The sequence below is a fragment of the Abrus precatorius genome, unplaced genomic scaffold (assembly GCF_003935025.1).
Source record: "Abrus precatorius isolate BTA unplaced genomic scaffold, Abrus_2018 Scaffold6, whole genome shotgun sequence".
NCBI classification, from domain to species: domain Eukaryota; kingdom Viridiplantae; phylum Streptophyta; class Magnoliopsida; order Fabales; family Fabaceae; genus Abrus; species Abrus precatorius.
The window spans coordinates 8,247,892-8,266,826 of record NW_020874406.1 but is presented as its reverse complement, the minus strand read 5'-3'; the positions used below and the strand labels follow the sequence as shown (position 1 = coordinate 8,266,826).

Genomic DNA, 18,935 nt, shown 5'->3' with positions numbered 1-18,935 from the left:
TTTAACGTATAAACAACATGAAATTGAATCTGTATTTTTCTATCCCTCTCTTTCTCTCACTTACTTTTTAAAACCTTTTTGTTTTCTTTCCATTTGAATTCTCTAGCAAATATTTCTTTGCAGGCACTCAATGTGAAATGTTATTATTATTTTATTAAAATTAGCTAAAAATTTATAATTTATTCCTAACTGATTAAATTAAAGTTGTTTAATAAAACTAGTTATACAACTAATTAAAAAATATTAAATAACTTTTAAAAATATTAAGATTATTTAAAAATAAAAAAATATAATTTATTAATGAAGTTATAAATTTATATAATCAAACACAGACAACGATGATTTTTACCATAAATAAATTTTTAATTATGTGACAATAAATGATTAGACAATGGGGCAATCTTTATACTGCTAATTTATTCAAATATTTGTAAATTTTATTAATTGAAATGATTTTGAAAAAGTGTAAGTGTTTGTGTATATATATATATATATATATATATATATATATATATATCATCGGTAATTATTTATCAATTAAATTAATTTTACACAACTTTATTTATAAATGCAGTCATGAACAAGAGGAGGTAGATACTGGTAAATACAAAAGTAGTGTGATCCTTATCTTTGTGGACAAGAAAAATTAGAAAAGAGAAAGAACAATTAGGAATAATGCCTCATAACCAACGACAAATTGCCATGGTTAGATTTTATCAGACCAAAAGCTATAATTCTTGTCGTTACAAACCAAAAGGACCATTTCAAAATTCCTTAGATATTATATATATAAATATTATTAGGACTCAAATTTGACTTTACTTTATACTACTGATAATATATCATCATTTTGTATTCTTAAAATATAAATATTTAAGTTGAATAACTCATACAAGCGTGGATTCTTATGCTTTTATTGTGTTGGTGTTTAATTAGTAAATGGTCTAGATAATTTTTTAAGAAATTCATTAATTTTTATTAATGTGTTTTGAAAAAATGTAATTATATTTTTTGAAGTAATTTTATTTATTAAAACAATATAAGATGAAAAGAAAGACGAGAAAGGAGGGAAATGAAATTTAGAATTTGCCCTAATCACAACTGGAGAAAGCTCTTTAACAAAGCGCGAAACGTGATCAGTGCCGATCGCGCTTCTACGACTTCCGCCGCCGCGATGGGTGACGTTAAGATCCAGAAAACGAAGCTTTGCATCATCGGAAGCGGCCCCGCCGCTCACACCGCCGCTGTATACGCCGCCCGCGCAGAGCTAAAGCCCATCCTCTTCGAAGGTTGGATGGCCAACGACATCGCTCCGGGCGGCCAACTCACCACTACTACCGACGTCGAAAACTTCCCCGGTTTCCCCGACGGCATCCTCGGCGGCGAGCTCATGGAACGCTGTCGCAACCAGTCTCTGCGTTTCGGCACTGAGATCTACACCGAGACCGTTTCCCAGGTCGATTTGTCCAAACGACCTTTTAGGGTTTTTACCGATTCCAGAACCGTCGAGGCGGACTCCGTCATCGTCGCCACCGGAGCCGTCGCCAAGCGGTTGCCGTTCACGGGCTCCGGCGATGGTCCCGATGGCTACTGGAACCGCGGGATCTCGGCGTGCGCCGTGTGCGATGGCGCGGCCCCGATTTTTAGAAACAAGCCGTTGGCGGTGATCGGCGGCGGCGACTCGGCCATGGAGGAAGCTACCTTCCTCACAAAGTACGGTTCCGAAGTGTACATAATTCACCGGAGGGACACGTTTAGGGCTTCGAAGATTATGCAGAGTAAGGCTTTGAGCAATAGCAAGATCAAGGTGATTTGGAATTCGGTGGTGGTTGAGGCGTATGGGGAAGGAGATAACAAGAGGTTGCTTGGGGGACTGAAGGTGCAGAATGTGGTAACTAAAGAGGTTTCTGATTTAAAGGTTTCGGGGTTGTTTTTCGCGATTGGGCATGAGCCTGCTACCAAGTTCTTGGATGGTCAATTGGAACTGGATTCTGATGGCTACATCGTGACTAAGCCAGGAACCACAAAGACAAGTGTTGAGGGAGTGTTTGCTGCTGGGGATGTTCAAGACAAAAAGTATAGGCAAGCTATTACTGCTGCTGGCTCTGGTAATTCTACTGCCTCACTGCATCACTGTTACATTGTAGATTCTTCTAATTGTAGAGAGGAATGTTTATTAGTGTATGTGTGTGTATATATGTCTATGATCCATGATCCATGATTTTGAAACATAGCTGTGTTTTCTCCATTTTTGCCTTTGTGTGTTCACTATTATCTGGTATAATCTCTTTTGTTAATTATCAATTAACCGTGTTGCTGAGTGCCCTTTATTTGATTGACTGGCAAACTAAGTCTGCAGCCTTGTTCTTAAACGAGGTATGGATGATTTAAAAAAGACTGTAGGTGTATGACATAAACTTGAACGGAACATCATGGTTGGTAGGGTACACAGACTATTCTGAACAACAGGATTTGTAATAGCATTTCTGTTTCCCAAGAATTGATCAGTTGCTTCATGAATTTTTTATCCTGCACAAATTGTATGACGAGAAGAGGGATTTGGGAAGGAAATAAAATGAAAGATGGGTTTTTTATTTCCTGGTTGTGCAACCCAACTTATGACTCTGCAACTTGTTTTTGCTCAATGATTACATGAGTTTGAAATCTTTACTGACAATCGTGCAACAAGCCCACAAAAAGCCAATCCCACCTAAACTCAAGTGTGGACATGGGACAAAACTTGTAGGATTGTATCATCCTACAAGAAAAATTTCTATCTTAACAACCATGGTTTGCTTGTCTGTTTTCATTCTGTTCCACTATAGCACCATGGATATCCTCTTGTAAGTCATTCCAATGCTTGTGTGTCCACCCCACGGAAATGAGTGAAATTCATCCAACGGCAAAGGAAATTTTGCATACTTCTACACCAATACTAGTCCTCCCCAATACCTCAAGCATCCTTTGGTTTAAGATTGGTGGTTTAAATTCATGTTCTAACTGGTAAATTTGTACAAATTTACCATAACAGGTAAGGAAATCATGTTAGGCATGTAAACTTATTTTTAGGTGAACTTCGGTAAACTTGGATAAATTCACGTGTTTTTACTAGAGATTCCATGTGTTTAGCAAAGCAAAAGGAGAATTTCATTTTCCCACCAAAATGACACTGTTCAGAAATCAGAAGTAGGGCACTACTTTTGTTTCCTCTCTACATGTTGCAAGACACCACATTCGGAAATAGGGCACCAAGATCTCATTGCAATTGTATGATTTTGTTATTTAAGTATACTTTTTTTGCTTTGCTTTATTATTGTAGCTTTTTAAATATTAATTTTGCATGAGGTATACTCTTACAACTTTACAATTCAATTTTACAACCACTCCACAAGCTTACATAAACTTGAAGGAATGTGGGGTGTGATGAATTGATGATGGGTCCACTAACAAGTCTGGGACTATTAAGTTTGGATGGTAGTGACTGCCAGTACATTGTAATTCCTCACATTAGACTTAAAGTGTGGATCAGCAACTCAATTCTCCATTCTGTATTCCTACTGTATTTCAAAATCAAACACCTAACACAAACAGCTTGGTATGTGATGACCTACTTTTGCTGATCTTCCTCTGCCAATCTCTGCTCTGTTAAAAACTTTTAGTCTTTTTCTCCAGTTCTGATTCTGATAATGAAGGTCCTCCATTATTGGATTGAAAATATTGCTTTCATCAACTTCCACTCATAAACCAACTTGATTTTGGATTTTTTGGACAAGGCTTGATTAATAAAAGCCAAAGTTCTTTAGGATTGCATTAGTGATCCCTAATGTCGCTTCTTGAGGCATCTATCTTTATCCCAAATGATTAGTCAAAATTTGGCATTGTCAGGACAGGCAGCTTGATCATGTAAGCCTTCAACTTTTCAAAGGCTTGTATTACTCCATTTATAGTTTTATTTCGTCAACTGCTACATTAGTGGCTTAGCAAGCTACCTATAGCTTTGAAAAAACCTCTCAGGCCTCTTATAAGTCTTTTGAGAAGACAAGGTAATCATCACTTCTACTTTAGCAAGGTTTTTTGCCTTCCCATCACCTAAAACCACATACTCTAAGTAGTGAAGCTTTTCATATTTGACATAACACTTCTCTCTGTTCGCCTAAACTTGATTCCTCCATAACACTTCCAAGTTCTAATAGAATCCTTTAATGATTCCAATGCACCGCCATACCTTGGTCATGAACTGAAGATATCATCAAAGAAGACGATTGAAATTATGTATTTTAGGTATTCAGGGATGACATTGAGAGAGCAGAAACTTTGAATAATATTATCTTGAGTATTGTGTTACAATGTGTTGGTGTTATTCACAAAACCTTAAGCAACAGTCCTTATTTATGCTAATCTTAATTGTAATTAGATAAGGAAACAAATCATGAAATCTTAAGAAATGTGAAACCTAAGAAAATACGGAAGCTAATCCTAAGAGATGACCACTTAAATACCCTAAAATATTATAATATACATATTACATAGATGTAAAATAATATTGTATATTATAATTCTAAGACACTCTAAAGATATAATCAAGATATTATTGGATCTTTTCATAATTTCTAACACTCCTTCAAGATAAAGCCTGCTAAATTTTAGCTTGTTACTATTAAAACTTAATAGTATGGCTCCATTAAATATGGTTGGAATGATCATCATCTTAAGATTGAATATTTGAGGATCCAAAGATTCTAGGACTGAAGATTGGTGGGCCAGATTGTGTCTGAGACAGCTACAAGAGACAAATTGGGAATCAAGGTATAGAAATTGCTGCTATTGACAAATCAGAGCCAACCTAGGGCAAACCAAAATGGAGAAATAACTGCTATAGAAAACAAACAAGCTCTAAAATATACGTTAGGGTAAGAACGATCCATAAATTGAGTGCCAATCACCAAACAACCAAAGGAGTATAGGAAACTAAGCACAATATCCAAACAACAAAAGGGACACAAAGCCAACTGCAAACAACCAAACAAAATAGCCACAGCAAGCCCTGTACAACCACCAAACAGTTGGATTTAGTGTGAAGTTTGGAGAGCCCAACAACAAAAAAAATATCTAAAGAGAAATCCAAAGACTAAACAAAATCAAAATGAAGTTGGGAGAGCCCTATAGCAGCAACTTGAAACTAGGTACAGAGACAAACGAAAATAGGGATCAGCCAAATAGGAGCCAAACTCCATGGTATATAGTGGGTGCTGCAAAAGACAAAAAATGCTGTTGAAGTAGATGCACCTAACAAATGGTCCAAAATTGGGGACGTGAACACATCCGATCAAAGGAGAGGCACACTGCCATGGACTGCAAAAGTGGTCAGCACATAAGCAAGAAGCAGCACCATGCCTCATCTAGGTGTGTCCAGGGGAATCTTGGCTTGGGTCTTTGTGGATGGCTGATTGGGAATGCGCGGCATAGACAACTTGCAAGGTGACAACAGACAGTGCATGCAAAACTCAATATCATAAAATTATTTTGATAGGTGTATAATGATATGATACAAAATACAAAGTACTAAGTACTAACCCTTGTTAATGCTAGTAATAGATTCAAACAAGGAAATAACAATGGTATTATGAAACACTTGAAATTCATGAATGGCAGCAAGATATTAATGCAGCCCTAGTTTATTTATTTTTTCCTTTCTACCCTTATTTCTCCTCAGGTCTGGACTGGTTACTCTGCTCCTGTTTGTTCCCAATTGGTTAATAATTTTCAGTGAAAATTCATTTGGTGACTGAGACCTGCATATTGCCTCATGCCTCTTTTTTCCACCCTGGGGTGCTAGCCCAGAACCTGGCTTGGCTCACTGCAATTATTGAGGCTATTGTTGCCAATGTTAACTCTGAATTAAACATGATGGGTCCCGTGCAACCGTTATGTCTAAAATATATGATCACCAATCTATGTTTTGCACAATAATTGCCAAAAGACTATAATCTAATGCCTTGTTAATGCATTCTTAGCGTGCTTCATTAATAACTGGCCTTAAGCTTTCTTTTGTGACATGTAAACAAATTCTGTTTGAATTTTTGTAAATGCATATTGAAGTTAAGCATTAGTGTTAGTATGTTATGTGCTATTCAATTCTCATATGTGCGCCATTCCACTTCCCATGTGCTTTGCAAGTGCTTAGAATTTGGTTATCTTTACTTTATTTTCATGTATTTGCCATCATTACTCTATTTTTTGTGTGAATTTCCCTGATTTGGTAATGACTTTTAGTTACTTATGATTGAACTTTTTCCTTTAGAAATAACGATAAAGAAGATATATACATGCTTCAAAGCATTAAATCCTTGTTTAAACTGAAAATGTATACCATTTTAAAGCTGATTTGTTCTGTTGTTGGAGTGATATTAATGAATACGTATTCATCCGGTTGAAGAGACAAATTGTAAGAATATGGAATTATATTTGAACTGGAAATAATTTAGACCATGTTGTATATAATGAATGCCTCATGATGTCTGTGGCTTCAATAGTTTTCTTGTTTGGCATTGCACTTAATATTTTAACAATAATTGGATATAATAATCAGGGTTGGGTAATTTTCTTTTTCTTCAAAGGATAATGGAAATCATGTTATTGGTGCAGGATGCATGGCAGCTTTGGATGCAGAACATTACCTGCAAGGTATTGGTTTTCAACAGGGTAAGAGTGATTGACTAGTTAGGGTGTGTCCAGAATTCAGACGCTTAATTAGAAGTAATGTTTAGTTCATAGAAAAGAATGGAAAAATCTGACTGCACCCTGCTAGAATCTTTATGCGTTGCTATTCATAATTTGCAGTGGTATACTCATTATTTTTCAAGCAATGATGCTCACGTGCATACTCACGTGCATTATTGTTTATTGGGTTTCGTTTTGCTAATTATTGTGACGATGTAATTCATATGCTTCTATCCGACCCAGTCCAATGGGGGAAAAATTGCTTTGCTTTAGTTGAATTCTAGTTCTACCGGTCTGTCCAGGTTTTGGATTGGAAAATTTTAAAGTTGATAAAGTCAGGTTGACCTGATGTATAATATTTTCTTTTTCAATGTTCTTTTGGATTTTTATCATTCTTTGAACAGAATTTAAGATCAATAGACTGGCGATGGCAGAACCCGAATCGACAAAACTTGGTGAGGGTGATTTGATTTAGTTTGTCTAAAACAGTTACCCGAAGACTTTAAACATTTTTAATTGGTATCTATATTTTTTCCTTAAACTTGATTTGGTTACCTGCTAATCAATTACCAAATAAGGGTTTTTGAATCAAAGTTGATTCATCGGTAAGAGTGGTTGTAGTTATTTCCAGTTTGTGTAATTTTCTATCGAAACCAAACAGACTTATTACATGATGTGTAGTAGAAATTCTGGGCAGGGAATTTCCAGTTTGAATAAGCTGGATGTCGTATGGTAACGAACCTGAAGGATAAAAATCGATTTTAGCTGTTTGTCTAGCGGACTAGCATTGAGTTGATTGATATATGGCTAGAAAACTATCAAAGGTTAGTTTAAAGTGCCTTCTTTTTAGTTAAACCAACGATTGTTTAGCTAATGCTGTTAGAAATAAAATGCTGCGAATCATCCGCCTCCTGAACCTGCATACCTGAAGTAACAGTGATTGACTGAGAGGTGATGAACTTCAGAGAGAATAATTTTGCATTAGCTCAAAACAAGTATAAACAATTAAAAGCTTAGGATTTAATAAATATAAAAGTTGCATTGAAGTACAAGTTAAAATTACTTTTAATATTATTTCAAAATTTTAATTGGTTATACCTATAAATACCTCGTTCACAAGAATTGGTGGTTCAGAAGATGCTCAGTTATAAGTAATTTTTAACTTACATACGAGAATGCAAAATATTATTTCTTTGTACGCCCTAGAATTTGTCTTGGTGCGTTGTTATTCGTAATTGGATTACGGAGATATACTTGAGCTATTTTAGAAGTAATAAAGATCACACACACACGTATATATACGCGTTGTGATGTATCCCTACAATCTCCACGGTCAACCAAGATTGTTGTATACAAAGGGTACAATTAAAATTTTGCAGAATCAATTGCACATGATCTACATCTTGAATCAATTGCTTTTTTTTTTTTTTTTTTCAATATGTACAATCTGAAAAATTTCATAGCCAAAGGATGCGAGTGTGCAGAATGCAGCTAGTTTTCAAAGTGCTGATCATCGTATCCTATGCGATTTTATTTGGTCAATGGAAGGTGTCAATTATTGCAATCATGCAAAAAATATTTGGTTGCGTGTCCGTAAACGGAGTAATATTCAATAGTATCATTTCACATGACGTTGAGTATAAACTTTGTATTTATCTCTTTCTTTATTAGTTTTTATAACATCTTATTTAATTTCTATTAAAAATGATAAACACGTAATTTTGTCACGTAAAATTTTAAAACGAATATTCATTCTCATGGATTCACAGGAAGCTATTAGTATCAGTTGTTGGGCAATCTTTATGGATTTTAATTTGATTGTGGGTTTGTCGAAATGACTCTATAAGACCTCATCCTAGATGAATTAATCAGATGTTATCCATAAAAAATTAAATAAAAAGTTGATATAATTTCTAAGACAATACCTTACATTATTAGTCTACTGAAAGTAGAGTTATTTATCTTATAAGATAACTTGGATAAATCCCCTAACTATTGAGTAAAGTGATAAACAACTCTTCTTAGCTACTTCAGGCCATGCTGAAAATCAATTTTCGACCTAAAAAATATCACCTTTTAGAAAGAGTATGTTTAAACAAGATTTAGTTACCTTACAAGATATCTTACAAGTTTTTTTTTTGAAATATCAACTAAAAAGATTTTTTTTTCACAAAATATTATTTTAAGTATTTTAAAAGTATTATAATTAATTTTTTTAACATTTTCTTTTACAATTTTTTAAAAAAATGTCTTTAAATAGAATTTTACTTAATCAAATTTTTATATGACTTTAATGATAGGGACCATAAATTCTGAGGCAGCTGAACACTTACTGGTTTGTTGTATGCAGTTTCCTGGAAACCAAATGAATCATTTGCATGATTTCTTGGAGAGCTTCTTACAAAGTGGATATCATATTGTCAAGAACGTGAAAGTTTGGTCGTTTACTGTAACTAAGCAATTAGTTGTTCTTTTTCTTATCCTTTTGGAATCTGGAATTTAGATACATAGCTAGCAAACAAATCGAAGGTGTGGTTGACTACCTTTTTCGTTAAGCCACCAATTTCTAAGTAGTTCAAGTGACTTTGTCTTTTCTTCAGCAATTCCTGCTATTCTAGAAAAATCATTTCTATATGGTTGATAATTTATATACAAAGGATAAAATTTATATGTCATTTTCTAAATGATGTTTGTAATTTTTATGAATTAAAATTGTAATTTATTCTACTCTGCAGTAATAACTTTTTTTTTAATGATTCATATCGTGTGTGTATATGGTTGTTTTATGTTAAACCATAGAATATCATTACTTTATTTTACAACGCATCAATTAGATAGATATTGAGAGCAGAGTCAACATTCAGAAGTAAATGCATATTATCCAATCAGTATGGAGATGAATCATTTAGTCATCAAATGTCCATTATACCTTTAATTTTGATCTCTTCAACTTACTACTACGTAATCTTTCTAATGGAGATTGCGAGTATGTTAAGACTTAAATAAACACACGACTTAACTTTTTTAATCTTAGTTTTAATTGTTTATATTTACTCTTCATAACTTTTCTTTATTGAGATTTAGTCTTTCACTCATTTTTTTTATATAGTAAAAATGTGACATAATATTATTATTTTTAATATAATTAATGTATATTGATAAATAAAAACATATAACTAACATATTTTTTTAAATATTTTCATGTATTTTTTGGTCAATCTATACAAATAACTACGTATCATACTTTTCATATTTTAACTAATTATTAAATAAAATATGGAATGAAAGACTTTATTGTAACGATTAAAAAGTATATATAAAATGTGAATAATGGTTAGAGTTGCTTCGAGTCAAACTTTCACTTTTGAATTTTGAAGCTGAAAAAACCAACTGTTATGGTTTATTAAGTTGTTAAATCTCTGAACAATCACAAGCCGTCTTAGCTCAGCCGGTAGAGCGCGTGGCTTTTAACCACGTGGTCGTGGGTTCGATTCCCACAGACGGCGAAAATAAATCAAATTAAAAGATAATTTTTCATTTTTTATATTAATCTTGTATTAAAAAATATATTTCTATCTGTGATTATGACCTAATTTCAATGGAAAGGTGTTATGGGGATGTGCATTCATGAATTTGTCGAATTCATCATAAATTCCACATGACCCACTTTCCCTTTCGTAGTTTACTAACAACAACAACAAAGTCAATTATTTAATGTTAGTTTAGATCTACACTTAAATTTCATATTGAACCTCATTTGCAAGTGAAGAGTTCTATAATATGGAGAAACTGAACTTGCAAACTTTTGTGTTTGGACATGTTTAGTGAGAGGAAATTTTATAATAATCTATTTTATATATAAATGATAATTAACAATAAGATCATTTTAAAATTGTTCTATAAATGATAATTAAATAAAATGGTAGACTTAATGAGATGGCGATGCATGTGGGGATTTAGTTGTTGAGATTGGTGGAAATGCTGCCAGCAAATAACAACAAAAAGTTAAAAACAACGGTTCCCTACGATGGATAACTTCACACCCCCTTCCTTTTATGATAATCAAATACCATAACCTCATGGGACATGGCTTCTATTAAATGTGTTGTTAAGAAATTTGATTTTTTTTATATTAATTTTGCTTTTAAGTTTATTTAACTGAGTCTAAAATTATGTGAATTAAGGTTTAACATTATTGATAATAATATTTTTATATATTTTTCTCTCTCTTTTGTCTTTTTATTAAATTTTTTATTTTCTCTTTCTATCATTTTTTGTTGTATTTATTTTTTGCACTCAAATCTCACTGCTTAACGAAAATATCAGTTTATCATCACACTGATTATTATCCTCAAAGTATTACTTAGACATGGAGGTAGATGATTTATTTTATTTTATTTTATTGTATTTTGGTGGCTACACTCATAAAATTTATCAGATGATAAAAATATCTTTCATAATGTATTTTTGCTCCAAAAATAATTTTTTATCATTGCAAATTTAGTTGTACTTTATAAAAAAAAAATTGGTTCATAATTTATTTTTATATTTTGACTAAATTAATATATTGATCTTTAATTTTTCATAAATTTTATTTCATTTTAGTTATTTAACTATATTTTAATTTTAATTTTTTATTAATTACATTAACTTTGTTAACTTTTTTTTTAACAACTGTTCATTTATTTTCTTCATGTCACTATGTTAGAGCTTCTCCTTTTTTCTTCCTCCTCTTCCTATTCTTTCCCATTCCTTTCTTTCCGGTTGATTCAATCATATTCACTGCAATATTAACTCTCTGGTTATTCCAAGCAAAAGAACAATATATAAAACAGATGAAAAATAATAATAAAAGAAGAAGGAAAGGGGTGAGAAAATTTAAGAGAAGGAAGACAAGAAAGAACATAAAACATCCGATGGAAGTGAATAGGGGTATGAGAAAGATGAATAGACAATTATTAGAAAAAGATAGAAAAATATTAACTGAGTTAATATAACTTGCAGAAAAGAACTTAGAAGATTAGACTCAAAAAGCTAAAAAGTCAAATTAAAAGTGTTGAATAAAATTTATCTTGAAATCATTAATAATATTAATATTAATATATGAGTAATAATAAAATCATAATCTTTATTCATTAATATATGCAGAATGTTCCTCCCTTCTAACAGGAAAATTATGGAAGATTTATTCATAATGGCACTTGAAGGCCCGTATGTAACTTTGATATAACACACAGTTGTTTTAGAAATCACCCATCAAATGAGATGTCTGGCTTCTTCCTAAAATTACAAAACAAGAGAGACTACAGCAAAACAAAATTATGAAAAGAGCACAAACTAATTAAGCAGGAGCTTTGGAAGAGGGAATGAAACACGACACAATTGATTAAAATTAATTTTATGGAAATAAAAAAGGGAAAAAGAGGAACATAACTAAGTCTTATTGGAGAGCTGTACATGAGAAAGATAAATCCGTTGTATGAAGGAGATATTAACGAAGACTAATTGCAGGAAATCTCCCCACCATCATCACCAATTGATTGTCCTTTAGAAACTATTTATACACGTGCATCCTTTTCTTAATTTTACGTACTATTGGCGAAGTGATACAACTTTATTGTGGCGTTATCATGGGACCGCACCAGAGACAATTTTGGTGACATCCTTGCTTGATCTGTTGTATTTCATGTGGCTATTAACAAGTTGCCCTGCTGCAATTGCAGACATCAGTGAGAGTTCCCCGGCGAGGACTGAACCAGCTACTATGGTTGCCAATAGCCCTGAGTTAGCACCTGGGGACTCCTTGCTCGCACCCTTAACACCAAGTAAATTTAGGCATGCTGACTGCGATGCTAGCTGTGTGCCCCCTCCAACTGTGCCCACCTGCACCATTATTCTCAAAATCATAATCAAAATACTAATACTAATGCTAACGGGACACGATGCAATTCAGACTGAAATTATTTAATGCACTCGAATATGTCATATCCCTACTCACCCAAATGTGAGTTGCAAGTCTTTTTCATCATTGAATTTTAGATATTAAATTCAACGTGACTTTATAAACCATCAACGTGTAAATTCATTAAAATAAGGGTATGGTTAAACGGCCCTAATTAATAAACAATAAATTTTTATTGAAATTATTTGAAAATACATTGAATGAGTATATTTTTATATTCTTTAATAAAATATTTTTATTTCTGTTCTTTAACTAGTGTCTAGAGTTAGCGTTTTTCTAAAAATTTACTTGTAATGGGGGAAACTGAAATTTAATCCTCAACAAATTGAGATATGATTCATATGAATGGCTGACTCGTGGTCCAACTACGTATGGGATCTGAAGACGTGACTACGTTCATGTAATGAAATTATGACAAAATTAAGCTCAGCTCATTTTCAAGAGAATAAACGCGTAAAATTTATTTTAATGAAATTATTATTATTTTATCAATCTACTAAAATAATTCTAAAAGCAATTATACTTTTAAAAAAATTATTATAAAACATGCACTGAGATTTTCTTCAACTTGTTCGCTTCTCTCTACACCTCGCGAATAAGGATGTTTGGTACAATATGTTACTACTAAAAAAAAAAAAGCATCATACAGAAGAAAAAATAATAATGTAAAATTAAAAATTAATCTCCTGCAACAACCATTTTTTTTAATATGATTCTTCTCGTTTACTTCTCTATTTCCTATTTCATTTTTCTCTAAATCAACCTAAACAAAGAATTAAATATATTTTATCACATTTTAATATATTTTTAAGATGTGTATGTTAAAAAATTTAAATAATTTTTAATAGTTCAAAAAACTACAACTGCAAAAAATTGCAGGGGAGAGAATGAATTCAGTGATAAAAAAAGAGTTGGATAAATTCTTAGTAAACTGAATATTTAGCTTGTCTTGCAGACAGGGATTTTGATGATATCATCTTTCTTCGACTTAATGGAGGGGTTCAGACACAGCCCCACACAGCTAAATGATGAAACACTGAATCTTATATTGAAATTGTGTGTCTGCCTTGCCGACAACATTGTCGAACACATAACGACTCGTCTGAAGAGTACTATAACTCGCATTTACTATTTTTTTATATTTAAAAACTATACCATAATAATAATAGAAAATTAGAAATAACATTGTGCACAAAGCCATAACGATATAAGAGGAAAACAGCAAGTAAATGTACCTCAACGGAAGGCATAGTGACAGAGATGTGAAGATCCTTGCCATCATTTACCGCTTCCATCATAGTTATGCAGTGGGAACTCTCGACATTCTGAGCAGGATCCTGTCCAGTGGCTAAATATATAGCAGAAACAATGTTACTAGCATGGGCGTTAAACCCACCAAGAGCACCAGCCACAGCAGAGCCAGTGAGGTTTTTGAGCATGTTCAGCTCAACCAAAGCCTCAACGCTAGTCTTCAAAACCTTCTTCACCACCTCTTCCTTAATCACAGCCTCACACACCACTGACTTCCCTCTCCCTTCAATCCAGTTCACAGCCGCCGCTTTCTTATCCGAACAGAAATTTCCTGATACAACCAAATCACCTTTCTTAATTAACTAATATAGTTTCCAAATTTGTTTCATCATCAATTAAAAATACTACAAAAAAAAGTGATGTCATTGTCATAATGACTATCGATATCATGTTTAGCTTACCAGATATCCCAATAACATCCATGTCAGGAAAATCACTCTGAAGGAAAGAAAGCACGTTTTGAACTCCCTTGGATACCATGTTCATCCCCATGGCATCCCCTGTGGTGCAACTGAATCTAATGTACAAATTCTTCCCCGCTATACCCGCCTTAATACTCTGTAATCTCGCAAATCTGCTTGACCTGCCATGCATACATAAATACATACATAACAATCAATTAATTATTTGACAATTATATAACTGATTATTTCCTTTTCTTAAAATTAATGAATGAGCGAATTAATTAATTAATCAATTACTTGTTGAAAACGACAGCAAGGGAATCGAAATTAAGAGGGTCTTCCAAGTAGAACTTGAGTTCAGAAGCTCTTTTGGCGGAGCTGAACCTAACCACGGGGGCTCTGGTCATCCCGTCACGGAGGAGCATGGAGGAAGCTCCACCGGAAACGTGAATGGCTTTGCAACCTCTGTTAGTGCTAGCCACCAAACAACCCTCCGTGGTGGCCATAGGAACCGTGTACTCCTTCCCGTCAAGAAGCAGGGGCCCAGCCACCCCAACCGGGATCTGAACGAACCCTATCGGCATCTCACAACACTGTCCTAATATCGATTCGTAATCGAAACCTTCCACTGGTAAACCCTCCAACGACCTCCCTGTCACTCTCTCCACCGCTTCGTGCCGAATCGAAGCCGCTCTCAGGCAATCTCCAAGCCTCGATTCCAATGAGTACGACGGAATCGACCCCGACACCACCGCACGGACCACCTCCTCGTCGTCAGAGGAGAGAGGCGTCGGTGGCGGTTTCTGTTTCTCGGTGTCGAGTTTGAGCGGCTTCGGCGCCACGGCGGGGATGTCGGCGAGGGCGGCGGGGCAGGGGCCAGGGGGACGAGCGTCGTGCTTGGCAATGTCGTCGTCGTCGAGGAGGTCGAGGTCGTCGTCGGAGGAAGAGCGAGAGCTGAGGAACGGGTGGAGGATGAAGCCAATGCCGAAGAAGGCCATGAGGTAGATGACGGAGGCGATGAGAGAAGCGATGGCGGCGAGTTCGGAGAGCGTGAGGACGTGGAGCGGCGTGGAGGTGCGGATCTTCTCGCGCCATCGGTGGAGGAGGAAATATGCCACCGAGAAGAAGAGACCGAAGAAGACGCCGTTTGTTAGGTACGACTGCGACTGCGACTGCGACTGCGACTGCGAATCGTGGTTCTTATGGTTTTTCTGTTTCAGCGATTCGCCGGCGGGAACCGAACGGCCCGGGTTCATGACTCGCCGGCGAACTTCCATTTCTCGGGATACGGATAAATTGAAATCCCGAAACGGAAAAACTGAAAAAAAATTGAAAGAAGGGAAAATAGAATTGGAAGAGAGTGAAGGGTTGAAAGACAATGCGCAGTTTTAGAATGTTATTTATAGAAAGTGAAGAAGGTTGGCGCGTGAGACTTGCCCACGCGTACGGCATGCCGTTTCACTCTTTCTTTTCTTTTCTTTTCTTTCTTATTATTGTTAACTATGCTTATGAAATAAATATATACAAGTTATTTAGTTTTTCAGAAAATTCAATTCTATGTCCATCTTATGCCTGTTTCCATTTAACATTGCCTTTCGCTCATCTTCTTCTCTCCTCCAAAATCAAACAACCAACCACCCCTAACTTGTTTCAACTTTCTCTGTAAGGAAAGTGATTTTTATTGTTCGCTCTCTATTTTTTGTCTCTCCTTAGTTTTTACAAATAATCATTTTCTCACATCTATGTATACCACCAGAGTAAAGGGAGTTACAAAATAAGAGAATATAGATATACGTAATCGATGTCATAGACCACGTGGTTATGCAGTGCAATAAATAAGATAAGATAAAGGAAAAAACAGTCTGAAATTATATAATATTACAGTTTTATTAATAAAGGTATTTTGTATTTCAGAGAATTTAATATAAATATATAATCATAAATGTTCAATAAGTTTAGACAATATTTAAATTTCATAACAGGTTCTCGTGATATTTTTTACCAGTGCCAGTTGGCTAATTCCAACAATAAGCTTAGATTATTTGTGAATCAATCGTAAAGTTTCCGCATTCATTGCGTTGATGCTCGCATAACATGCCGAACAACCAAGTTATAAATAATCATTTTTTTCCCAACTCTGTTGACATTGTTTATAATTTTTATACGGAGGTTTAAATATATTTTTAATTGGGACCATTTTATTTTATTTATTTATTTTGTCTTTATATTTTAACTATTTTTTTTTTTTAATCTCTCTCATTAATGTGATCCATACAAATGAGGATACGAGTCCTTTAGTTAATTATGACATTATTGAAAGACTGAATTTTAAAAACAAATGATTACTAAAAAATGAAAGAAATACAACTCAAAGTCTATGAACACATTAAAACAAAAAAAAATGACAAACATTAACCATCACCTAAGACACTAATTAAAGAATCAAAAGGAATTTTTTAAATATAATAAATATACCTTTCCAATAATTTTTGATGTAATTTAATATAAATTTAAATAATTGTACATTTTTAATTTTTGTAACCAGTACCTTATAGCACTGATTAACAAGACCTTAAATCTTATATAAAAGAGTAGTAGTTAAATCTGTTCATTAAAATTACATGTTCTTTTTTTTTTTTAATTTCAATAGACTTTGTTTTCCACTCTATATACAGTACTGCATTAAATAGGAAATATCAATAGCTACATAGAAATTTGAACAAATAAATGATATAAAGGTGAGAGAAATTAAAATATCGATCGCAAGTTCGCAACCAAAAAAAGTATAAAAATATTATTTTACCAGTTACAAATATTAAAAAAAATAGTAACCTTTTTACCACGTTGATTTTCTTTTATTTTATTGTAATTTTATCTAGTTTTATTTACAACCGAAGTTCACTATTGTAATTAATAAAATACTCGTGAACAACGAGGGAAATATTATAATGTTAATGCAACTTTTTTTTGTGAACCACGTGGAGATTGCTCTAAGAAATTTATTATTAAGTAATAAAATTAAAAATGGTCACTATAAGCTTCGAAATGACTTAAAAAAGCATTTCCTCTTTGGGTCTAAAGTTTACATACTCGACTTATCAATTTTATATATTTAAATATTTCGTAATTAATGACAGGAAAAAAAATGTTTGTTAATAAAATTATTATCACAAGATTAAATGTATAAAATTTTATTCAAATTTCTTTTTTTATGAGTATATAGCTTTTTGTATAATCGCTTGTGATAATTAGCGCGCGTGGTTTTTTATTAATTGCACAATAATTCCTTCAACGTTTAATTTAAATATAGTCACATGTGAGGTTATACTGAATAATTATTTCATTATTTTCATATTTTTAAATAATATAATTTAGCAAACATAAACTCTACCCGAAGAAGCATCATCGCCCCTTTAATAAAGGTGATGTTTTTTTTTACACAATTTGATAAATTTTTTTTACCCTTACGCGAAAAATAATCTTAATCGATAGTGTATCATAGTTTGAATCTTCGCTGTAGATATGCTTACAAATTATCTTTCACATGTAATTATATATATAAAGTTTACATATTGAGAAATTGATTTGATAATTTGTATAATGATATTTTGAGAGAATAAAAAATATTTTACTCTCACGTATGCTATATTAAAAATTCCGCGAACTTTATTATAATATGCACACAAACGGACACTAAATCGTCATTTTAAAATTTTAGTGGGAACTTTAGAAAGACATTAGATTCACAAATTCACACATTATTAAATTCAACTTAAATTAGTTAAAATCGAACGTGAATTTTAATTATATATTGAAAGTCTAATTTAAAGTAATGACACATATTAATTTGTTATAATTTTTCAGTAAACCAATAAAATTAGGAAGAAAAAAAAATTAATACAGTTTTTTATTAATTATATTTAATTTAAAAAACTACTTTTTCAACATTTCTTAAATAAAAATTGTACAAAAATTTATTTATTTTAAAAAATAGACTTAAATTTAACATATAAAAGTAAATCATTTAAGAGGATAGTAGATTTTGTTATAAGCAGTTAATATATATTATTATATTGAGTATAAGCTAATGTATGAAGAGGAAATGGTAACGTTTAATTACATAATGTTAAAACTTCTGTCTTTCTACGTTGAGGCACAAACACTTCTCTACCTAACTCTTTTTAGTCATAAATAGAGTGTTTTTTTTTTTTTTTTGCTTTAATGTACATGATAAGAACAAAAATATTTTTTTATATAAAATTAGATATTTTTAAAGTAATTTAAAATTTTGAAGTATTTAATATGTTTAATATTTTGACATTATGTACCTATGAGCATACTCCAATTATACGACAAACGATCAAATCTGGTTAAAAATTTCATAATTCAAATACATAATAAACTCAAATGAAGTTTAAAAAAAAAAAATCAAATAATGGAGGGTTGAAACAAATGTTAATATTTATTAAATTTTAGTAAATTGTGTAGGTTTTTTTTTAATTCAAATTATGGTCATCTCCCCGAAAACTAAAACTAAA

At 32.8% G+C, this 18,935-nt stretch overlaps 2 protein-coding genes and 1 non-coding gene across 3 annotated transcripts; 2 read left to right on the top strand and 1 right to left on the bottom strand.

Moving 5' to 3' along the window:
• The first annotated feature begins 1,064 nt into the window (after positions 1–1,064).
• On the top strand, positions 1,065–7,095 carry LOC113869170 (thioredoxin reductase NTRB-like). Its single transcript, XM_027505360.1, has 2 exons — positions 1,065–2,108; positions 6,646–7,095. Exons 1-2 carry the CDS (start codon positions 1,073–1,075, stop codon positions 6,714–6,716), a joined length of 1,107 nt encoding a protein of 368 aa, XP_027361161.1. The 5' UTR covers positions 1,065–1,072; the 3' UTR covers positions 6,717–7,095.
• Positions 7,096–10,153: 3,058 nt separating this feature from the next.
• Positions 10,154–10,226, top strand: TRNAK-UUU. Its single transcript has one exon. It is a non-coding gene; the product is annotated as a tRNA-Lys (tRNA).
• A 1,854-nt stretch (positions 10,227–12,080) lies between these two features.
• Positions 12,081–15,752, bottom strand: LOC113868520 (3-hydroxy-3-methylglutaryl-coenzyme A reductase 1-like). The gene is made up of 4 exons (XM_027504170.1): positions 14,695–15,752; positions 14,395–14,576; positions 13,918–14,264; positions 12,081–12,603 (listed from the first exon to the last, which is right to left on the bottom strand). The coding sequence occupies exons 1-4, from the start codon at positions 15,672–15,674 to the stop codon at positions 12,349–12,351; spliced, it is 1,764 nt and encodes a 587-aa protein (XP_027359971.1). The 5' UTR covers positions 15,675–15,752; the 3' UTR covers positions 12,081–12,348.
• Between the last annotated feature and the right edge of the window lie 3,183 nt (positions 15,753–18,935).